The sequence below is a fragment of the Fundulus heteroclitus genome, chromosome 11 (assembly GCF_011125445.2).
Source record: "Fundulus heteroclitus isolate FHET01 chromosome 11, MU-UCD_Fhet_4.1, whole genome shotgun sequence".
Taxonomy (NCBI): domain Eukaryota; kingdom Metazoa; phylum Chordata; class Actinopteri; order Cyprinodontiformes; family Fundulidae; genus Fundulus; species Fundulus heteroclitus.
In genome coordinates this window covers 23,568,932-23,579,484 of record NC_046371.1, presented here as the reverse complement: position 1 = coordinate 23,579,484, position 10,553 = coordinate 23,568,932, and the positions used below count along the sequence as shown (strand labels likewise).

General features: G+C 38.3%; 1 protein-coding gene across 4 annotated transcripts in view; it reads right to left on the bottom strand.

Annotated features, from left to right (window-relative positions):
* Positions 1–10,553, bottom strand: part of LOC105919898 (disks large homolog 4) — a gene marked incomplete in the record, with an annotated part of 106,632 nt that overhangs the window by 39,871 nt on the left and 56,208 nt on the right. For all 4 annotated transcript variants that reach the window (XR_004931930.1, XM_036143184.1, XM_036143183.1 and 1 more), the window contains 1 exon segment: positions 1,742–1,903. Coding sequence is in view for 3 of the 4 variants with exons in the window: in XM_036143184.1 (XP_035999077.1) it covers positions 1,742–1,903 (162 nt within the window).

Genomic DNA, 10,553 nt, shown 5'->3' with positions numbered 1-10,553 from the left:
TTGGAAGCAGTTTTCTTGGTCCACGCCTGGTTCACTGAATCATATCGTCTGCCACTGTCTGTCTTTAATAAGGTATCTTGTGACCAGTCGCATTGCGAGTTTCCTGCTTGTTAAGTGTAGATATCAGATTGCCTGATATTCATGTTCATACAAGTTCAAGGCTGATGTATGAGGGCGCAGGAGGGCATATTTAATTATCAAATGAGATTACAGCATATTCCCGTCAGCACTCTCATGTGGACAGCGTCGGGTTTTAAACCAGCCAACATGTTGCTTTAAGAGCAAAGTTGAATCAGATGACTGTGTCTGTGAGTTAAGTGAGATGAATACAAGTATAATGTTAACCTGCTTACGCCATGTTTTCTAACTAGAAAGGAAATTAGAAGGAAGCAAAACACATCACAAACACTTCAGTCAAACCAAATTTTGCTGGGATTTTGCATTTTTTATTTTATTTTTCGTTTAATCATGTACATAGGCCTACAGTAAATACAGTTCTGGCCAGAAATGGGGAAAAAAAAAAACAAATCATGGCCTTGAATGCTATTTTAATTTGTAATTGGATTATGTTTTTTTTCCCCCAACAACTTTAAGAACTTTTAGAGGCAAGAACTGAGCACACAGATTTTAATTTATTGAGGACAATTTCAATTCAGCACAGGATTAACAATTATTATTATTATTATTATTATTAATATGATTATTATTATTATTATTATTATTATTATTATTATTATTATTATTATTATTGCTGTAATTTTTTTCAAAAGGTTTTAGGCCTGTTCATATGGGGAACTGAAATGTCAGTTCTCATGGAAGGAGCCCATTTTTTAGCATTCGGTTTTGCCTTGGTTGGCACCTGCTCAGTTCATAGATATGTGAAACTGGCCTAGTTGTGGTCATTGGTAGATGTCTGTGGAGCTTCCAGTTCATAATCAGCTTGAGGCTTCATGGTTCCTGAAATGTGCCCAACCAATAAGTATTTTCTTGGTGGTGACAGTTCGGGTCGGACTGTCAAATCCCGGAAATAATTGGGTGTTGCAACAGAACAATGACCTCAACCATTCATCTTCCAAAGGTCCCAACCTCGAACCTATTAAAATGTGTACGCTACATGTAAAAGGCAAAACAAAACCAAACAATTAAACGGAACTCTACCAATTCGTTCAACAACATTTGTCAAATATCCAGCCAGAATTACGGCAGAAGCATATGGTTGATTCACAAAGTGTGTAGTTTCTCAGTAACTTGTTGAGAGACATTTTCACAGATATTTTGGGCAACTTGTCATTTTGACCCTTCGTCATTGGAGAAAATAATTTTTAAAACCATTTTTAATCATTGCAGATTCAAACGCGTTATGAAAAACTCAAAATTAATTTGAAATTAATGCCCATGATGAGACATGTATGTAGATTTCTAACCAGAACCAGGTAATTTATCCATCTTCACAATATAAACATTTCTTCTTTTTTATTCATAGCAAAATATTTAATTTTTATTAATTTAAACAGCAAGGTTGCTCATAAAATGTCCCAGATAATTGAAACATGAGGTTGATCACCTCATCAAATGCACCTCACCTCATTGATTCAGTAAAGCTCATAAATAACTGGGAGCCACGAGCTAAGGAATAATGAATCGCTCTTGAAATGTACCACATTTGCAGATTGGTGTCCATTGCAGTGCAGTAACAATGCAACCTACTCATCCACAATGTCTACACGTGTGCGTGTCGTACCTTGACAGGAGAGATATGCGTGTGCGGCGTGTAGCCATGTATGGCCTCCATGGCAGCGAGGTTCTTGTCACTCATATGAAGCATCTCTGCACTTTTCCCTGGAGCCAGATGTGCTGGACTGTGCTCCAAGGGGGGCGTCTCCTCATCCTGGTACCTGTACTTCTGCAAGAGGACACACAGACAGAGGCGCAGCCAAGGTTAGCCAACTAAAAATGTTCTTATGAACTCGGGGGTTGTGGTTATGTGACTAAAAGTTATCAAAAGACACCGGAAGTCGAGACTATTTTTGACAAATCGAGTTCTGAAACAGCAAAGTAAATTACACACGTCCTTTAACCGACGCACAAAGCAGCGTCTCCGTCAGATTGCCTACTTTAGCCCAAACGTTGGCAGATTATAAGCACAGCTTATAGTCTGCCAACGCATAACATGTGTGACGCCCACAAGTGAAAAGTGGAGACATAATAGGAACAAAGGCCTCGAAAACGTTCTGGCATTTTACTTTGCACAGTTACCGTCCCCCACAGCCACATGGAGCTACTAGAGCATTGATTCATAAGTGCTTTATAAGGCAGCAGTTCATGCAGCTTCTTCATGGTAACCTCACTCCCCTACCAATATCCCACACCTGGGCAAGCAGCCAGCAGCCCACTGTTTCAGCCACACATGGTAGGCTTCATTCGAGGCGCGATGACACGAAATCTGCACACGAGAAGGTGGGCAGCGCCGTCACAGTGGAGAAATGTCACACTGTTCATTGCCTCCAAGCTTGTGTTTTCAACAAATCTGCACGCGCAGCCTCCAAAGCCCCCCAGGATCACAATGCACTTCTGTGCTGCACTGCATATGACAATGGCAACTCTCTAAAAGATAAAATCTCAGAATTTCATATTTTTGGCTCGCTGGCTATGCCTGACACGTTCCCGGTCTTGCCTTTTCAGATTTTTTTTTTTTTTTTTTTTTTTGCGGGAAAGCAAACAAGGGAGAAGGAGGTGTATCAATGAGCCCTGTCTCAGACAGACTGCCTAGCAACCAGAGCAGAACAAGAGATTGCATTGGCAGAGTTGGAGCTGGCGGTGTGGGTCCTCGATCACATTACACTGAGGTTGCAAGAAAGTGAGCGAGAGAGAGAAAAAAAGAGATAAAGATAGAGGAGAAAGCAAATGAGGGATGGGTAAAATGAAACAGCGAGACCATCAGCATCACCAGTAAGTGGGGGGTGGGGTGGTTAAAAACATCAGCATGGAGTATCACAAGCAAAAAGGAATCATTTTTGGGTGCTATTCTTGAATTATAGGATGACGGATTTTTTTTTTTTGCACTTAGTGCAGCACAACCAGTTATTGCCATAATAATGCTAACTCTGTATTACACAACCCATATCCATTACTCTTTTTTATGGTACGATTTCCATTAAAAATGTTCTAACAATGGAAATGTATAACGATTTCTAAATTGTTACATAAGATTTGTAATCAATGCCACAAAACAGAAACAGAAACTTGCAGAATTTGGTAATATTAAATTTCATGAATCAGTGGTCAAAGCAGCCCACAGCCCTTTGGTTGTCCAGTGCCTCCCCCACCCCTTTCCTGCATGACCAACATTCATGCTGCCACACTGCCTTCTGTCCTGCTGGTGGGGGATGTGACTTTCAGTTCATGGAACGGGGTAGAGGTGTCCTTCTGGAGAGGCATGTAGTAAACTGGGAGGTTAGAAATAGGATTAGCATACATGTGAAGCAGATAGGAGTAAATTATAGTATGAGATATAATGTCGCAGTGAAGGGGAAGCAGAATTATTTTTTTGCAGCATTTAATAATAAGATTGCTTTAGTCTGAAGAATGGGGGAAACCAGAGCAGCACAGGTTTCATTTTGCAGGTGGGTTAAGTCAGTAGGTGGCGTGTGTGGGAGTAGTTATTAGAAATGGTGCAAAAAAAACATGAGATTCAGCTCTGGTTTGGAAGGTAGACAAAAATAAAGATGATGGCGAAAAACAAACGTTTTCTTTCTGTTTCTTTTCATATACCAATTAATTTTACTGCTGCAGTACAGCCTCCTACTGAAGGAAGTTAAGGAAAATAGCAATTCAAATCACCAAAGAGGCCTACAATGATCTATAATGATAATCAACAGTCCAGGGACTACAGACGTAAAGTAGCAGCATCTTTTCATGTTTTTTTTTTTTACAAGGCTAATGGTTCTAATTATTTATTTATGATGTACATTCACCTGCATTTCTAAATTTTAAATCCTAACTAAATGGTTAAAATAATATTCTCTGCAACTGGGATGACATTGTTTCTTTAATTGTGGTTCTCGCCGAGCTATATTTGATTAGAAATATCCCTTTTAAGCGTTTTTAGGTAAAGTGTATGTTGGAGTTTTGGTTGGTTTGTCGTTTCTTTAACTGCACATTTGAAATCCCAAACCACATTTTAAAAATGAATCCCTAATTTTTTCTATTTTATTTCCAAGTACTCAGACAGGGTTTTTTTTTTCAACTCTTCAAACTATTGAGATGCAATTCTTTATCCCTTTTTTTAACTCTTGCCACTTTTTCATGAATTTTCAGTCATGTCAAATATAACAAAAAAACGTGTCTAACTCAAAAAAAGTACAGATGTTGTGCTTGAATGTAATAGATACTTCGATCTGAGTTCCCTCATTGTTAGAAACCTGTTATACTATATTTATGAATAAACCAGCTCCAATTAAATATATTTCATATATGATTTCTAAAGAGCCCCAAAATGTTGTACTTCTTTTTGCTAACATGTGAGCCCATAAAAAGACAAGTGTTGGAAATACACACTGAAGTTATTTTTTTACAGGCTTTTTTGTTAGTTAAGTTTTCTTTCATTTTAAAATGCACACACGACCATTATAAGAACACTAAAAGTAATTTTAATATGACACTGACTTGTTGAAAAAAATCATACAATACTTTATAACAACAGCATCCTGGCTAAAATTCTATTTTGCTAAAAAACAGTCACCTTTCTAGTCAAGGAGGTATTTTAATGCAAGCTGTTGTACTTCAAACACTCTGCTAACATTACATACTAAAACATGCAGAAGGCCATGTATATATATATATATATATATATATATATATATATATATATATATATATATATATATATATATATATATATATATAAAGCATACAAAAACTTATAAATAAATCATGACATTTTACTTGGCTTTCTATATGATTTTATTTGGATAATAATAGACTCAGAGTTAATATTAATACAGTGAGGTCATAAAAATCTCTCAAGAGATGGCACCAGGGAGGATACTCCTATGAAGAAGCTACTTAAACAATCCTGCTGCCTTCATCTCCGTCAAGAGCCTTGCTTCTTTCATAAATGTATTTTATGGAGAATATTGCATGCTTTTATAACAGAGATTTTTTTAAGTTTTTGGTTAGAATGTTTTATGATTATTTTTCAAAAAAATATTATTTTTTTACTAAAAAGCATGCACTTATATGGACTTGTACATTGTGATTTTTTCCTGGCATTCATTTATTTATTCAATTTGGATCATCGGAGTTACTCTCTGTTTATGATTATGATTATGTGCCTGTCTGCTATGCTACCCCCCCTTGCCATGATAATTTGCCTCAATCATCACACCTGCAAACCTGGCTCACAGCTCCGCTACTATCAGGGTCATAGCAACACCAGGGCTGTTTTTACAAAAAAAACAAGATAGCGGATTAAGCCGCGATTTTCCAGACGTTCAGGCTGAATCAAGCCTTGATTTGGTTTCACAAAAGCAGCAGCACATAAATTACCATGGGGATTTATTCTGTGCAGCTAGTCTGCTCCAGACCAGGTTAACAGCCAGGCTTAGTTAATCCACCAATGTGTTTTTATCAGTGATTCCGTTTTCTTATCTGAGTGTTTTGGTATTTTTTATCAGTCTGCTTAAAAATACCACCGACACACATGGGTATTTGGTCAAGTATTATTATTTTTTTAACATTGTGATAGCAGCCCATAATATTCATTTTATAACTATCCATGTGGGCATTGTAACTGTTCAATTGTGTTTTTGAAGACTGTTGTTCTAAGTTTGACAGAAAGTCCTTTAATAGATCATTGTTTATGTTGAATGGATTAGAAAAATGGCTGACGAAGAAGAAAAGATGTCAATAGTCAGGTGTTATACCATTTTCCACAACACATCGGATTTTGTTACTCTAGGGGGCGCTGTTTCCTCCAAAACAAACGTAGCACCCCTCAAGTGCAGAGAACTAATATTTAATCTCACCATCCCACAAGGAAAAACTAAACAAAAAAATATATAACTGTGTTTCATAGGTAGACATATCCTTCATTAACTTCTCTCAATTAGTTTGAGATCCTATGTTTATTGCTTTTAAATGCAAACAATGTTTGTAAGAATCATTAATGCCACAATTAAAATCTGACGTGAGGGTTTTGCAAAGCCTGCTACTGAAATACTTTCATCCCTCTACCACTTATCCTTCAGGAGTTATGGAGGTGTCAGCAAATTAGCTCCCCCTAGAGTCACATAATCTGATAGCACGTGAAAATTAGTGTAACACGTCTGCCATATAAGTAGCTCCAAACACGTCTATTCCTTTATGATAGGGGCAGTGTTTCCTTTCCTGAGTATTTTGTGCTTCAATCTCTCATAAGCTTCCATCAGAAAATGTTTCTCATCTGGTTTGAAGCATGGCGCATGCGACTTATCCATTGTAGCATCAGTCCATAAACCCCAAGGACTCCTGAGAAAAGCCGGGGGTGGGCATTTACCTGAATTACTTAAACCTGGCTTGATATGGTAACACGTCCTGGACCTGGATTGGCTTTCCTGAAATGGATAAAGCCAGGATGCACTGATCACACCAGCTGAAGCCTGGCTTTAATTCTTATCCTGGATTTCTAAATTCTGCGTTTGTGAGGCAGCCCTGTATTTCTGAGGGCCAGATTTTTAAAAACCTTTTGCAAGTGTCTGGATGTCAACCGTGTCTGGTTGAATTTTGGGTCTCCTGTTTATTTAATATGTGTGGAATGTGTTTGCAAAAAAAAAAAAATTAAGTTAAACATATCATTCTGTTAGGCACCAGCAACCCCCGCGACCCCATGAGGGGTTAAGCGAGTCAGAAAATGGATGGATTGTAATATTCTGTCTTGGTTCCTGTTTATGATTTGGTTAAAGTTGGCTTTTCCCTGCTTTTTGGTTTATTTGTGTTTTAGGTTCTGTCATAGTTGGAGTTCTGTCTTAGTTTTGGTTTGTGTCTTAGTGTGAGTTTTGAGACTTCTTTTACAGTTATTGTTTTTAGTTTGGTTTCTGATCTGAGGTCCGTTCTTCGTACGTTGCTTAAAACATCCGAGATCAAATGAGACATCCAAGATGATTTCATCCGGCTAATCCTGATCCGGCTAATTGGGTTCTTCAAACACACCTGTTGTTTACGATTAGTATGGCTGGATTGAGTTATCTGAGACAACTGCGCGTTCATGCGTTTGTTTAAAAGGGGAAATGTATCGATAGTAGAAACAATGATCAGCAGCGCTGCTATTGGCTGTTCAGCAAAGAACGCCCACAGTTTTTCTCCCAAGCAGAACACGAGCTTGGAAGGTTATGCCGAATTTGAGTCATTAATTAAAACACCTCAAAATCTGTTAAAGCCAGGAGAGAGGGCTGGCAAAAAGCAGCAGACAAATTAATGCGTAAATACTGTCCATGGTAGATGTTTCTATCACTTTCTACAGTATGAATTTTTGCATTTTAATAATTTGATATTATTTGTTCTTTTATATCAGAGCCTCCACGGGGCCCACTAGAACATGGGGACAAGTAAAAGTGAAATACAAGAATATTCTACAAAATGGTAGCCTTTAATTATTACACTTTATTTTAAAAAGACACTTGTTATGTCAAGAGATCCAAATTTCAGTGTCATTCCTTAGACACGGGAAGTAAAGGACACGTGCAAACTGGGAACTTTAACAAAAAAAAATCTTTATCCATAAAAAATGAAAATTTTCCTTTTCCAAGTCATCCACAGTTTACACGGTAAAACTGTATTGCTCCGTGTCTAGATAATCCATCCATAGTTTTTTCTAATACAATATACGGCTCGACAGGAAGCAAGCCTTTCAAAGTAAACTAAACTTCACAATAAAATGGCCGAACAAATCTTCTTACTGAATAGGATAAAAATAAAAAGCAAACCATCATACAAATAACTTAAATATTTTAGATTTATGGCTCCAACACAACTTTTTCCTCTTTAAAAGCCACTCTTAAATGATGTGTTTGTTTGTTTATAACAGCCACCAAGAAAAATCTCTACACTGTCGCGCTGCGCTGAAGGATCCTGTCTATTGCGCAATACGTGATTAATTCGAAAAACTCTGCAAATTATTCTTGCACCTTCCGCAACAGGTTGCAGTCGTAAAAATGGACATGGCTACGGCAGACTTCCCATCTCCTTCGCTTATACAGCCGTGATCTAATCTTGTTTACATGAAATAAGCCTGCTCTGGAGCAGGTTTAAGCTGGCGCACATGTTGCTATGACAACAAGTGCAGGATGTCTTTCGAAGAACCAAACGATCCAAGATCATGCCAAATCGTCAACAATGAAATCCTGCTAACTGAGTTAGCAACGTACGAAGAACGGACCCCAGGTCTGTTTTGAGCCTCGGCACTGATGTCTGGTCTAATTACTTACTCTGCACACCTGCCTAACTCCACCCCTGCTGCAATCACCTCTCACCGGTTTCACCTGATTCCACCTTCATATAAACTGCTGAGACCAGACATCAGTGCCAGGTTGTCCTGTTGAGTATGGGTGAGTCTCCTCCTGCAAATTCTGTGTTAGGTTTGCTTTTTGGATTTTTTGACCCTTTTCCCTCCAGAAACCTGAGCCAGTCTGTCCGGTCTGTTCCTGCCTTGTCTGCCCTGCTCGTTTGTTTATTTTTTGTGTCATCTTTTTGTTCAACAGTCTGTTTGGATTTTTTCCCCTGTTTTTTGAGTTAGTTATTAAAGAGCTTTTTTTAAGAAACCTCTGCTGGTCTGGTCAAATTCTGGGTCCTTTTCCTCAGAGCATTACATGGATGGATATCATTCTGTTTTATTTTATGATGTGGCTTATTTATTTATGGTAAATGGCTTGTATTTGTATAGCACTTCATGAAGTCTGATGACACTACAGCCTTTCTCACCCTGATGGTGGTGAGCTATGTTAGTAGCCACAGCTGTCCTGGGGCAGACTGAAAGAAGAGAGGCTGCCATACATCGGTGCCACCGGGCCCTCTGACCACCGCCAGCAGGTAACGCAGGAGAAGTGTCTTGCCCAAAGACATGACTGAGACAGCCAGAGCAGGGGATCAAACCAGCAACCCATCAGTTACAGGACGAGCTCCCTAACTGGTGTGCCACTGTCACCCCGCAATATCATAATATTCTTACAAAGGCTTGAACGTGCAGTTAGGACATTTAAATCTCAGATTAAAACAGTTTCTAGGATTTTCCTCTTTTAGCCCCTGACAATTGTCAATATGAGGAATAACTTGTCCAGGAGATGTGCTGGAAAAACCAGTGCATGCATTTGTTACTTCAAGGCTAGACTATTGTAATTGTTTATTATCAGGAAATCCACAAAATGCAGTTAAAAGCCTTGAACTGATCCAAAACGCTGCAGCAAGAGTTGTGAGGAAAATTACAAGAGATCATATTTCTCCTATTTTAGCTTCCCTTCAGTGGCTCCCTGTTAAATCCAGAACATATTTTAAAGTATTCCTTCTAACAAAGCTCTTAATAATCGAGCTCTATCACACATTAGAGATCTGATTGCTCCACATGTTCCTAACAGAGCACTTGGTTCTCAGACTGCTGGTCTACTTGTTCCTAGAGTCTCTAAAAGTAGAATGGGAGGCCGATCATTTTCCCATGTGGCTCTTTTCCTGCGGAACCAAATCCCAGTTTTAGTCCGTCAGGCAGACACCCTGTCTACTTTTAAGACTAGGCTTAAAACCTTTCTTTTTGATAAAGCTTCTAGTTAGAGGGGCTTAGATTATTGTGAGCTATCTCTGTAGTTATGCTGTTATGCAGGACATAATGACCATTTCCCTCACTCAGCTACATTCTACTATTCACATATTTTGCATAATTTGATGATATTTCAGCTTTTAACTTTTTGCTCTCTGTTTTTTCCTCTACATAGTAGCTACATCTGACCCGGTGTTTTATTTAGCCGTGACACTGAGCTGCTTCTATAGATGATACACTTGGCCCTATCCTTCAGTATTTAACCCCTTCTCTGTTAGACATATCTACTGGCAGAGCTTTTACTGGGACTAACTGCATGACCTTTTCTGTCCTATAGAATTTAATAATTTGCATTTCACTTTGTGTCGGTCCATCATATAAGATCACAATGAAATACATTAAACAGTTTGGTTGTAACATGGCACAATGTAAGACGGTGGCATTTTCAAAGAATTTATGATACTGAAAGTCATCTTTTTACATGTGCTTTCATGATGAATGAAAAGGGAGTTTCAAACCGTTTGCCAAACTTTCTCTTGGTTGCATGGTGCTAACTCTGTTACATTATTTAAAATGTTAGTGAAATTGTTCCAAATTCCACCAATTTTCCATCAGTTTGAGCGGACTATTTTCATGTGTATTTTGTAGAGTGTACACAGTTTTATAGTTATCGTGCTCAAGATTCACCAAGACATAAAGTATGTTGGAATATAAGATCATTTAACTCGCTTCCTGCACCTGTTTTATCAGTGGCCCAGGCTTTAGAAAGGTC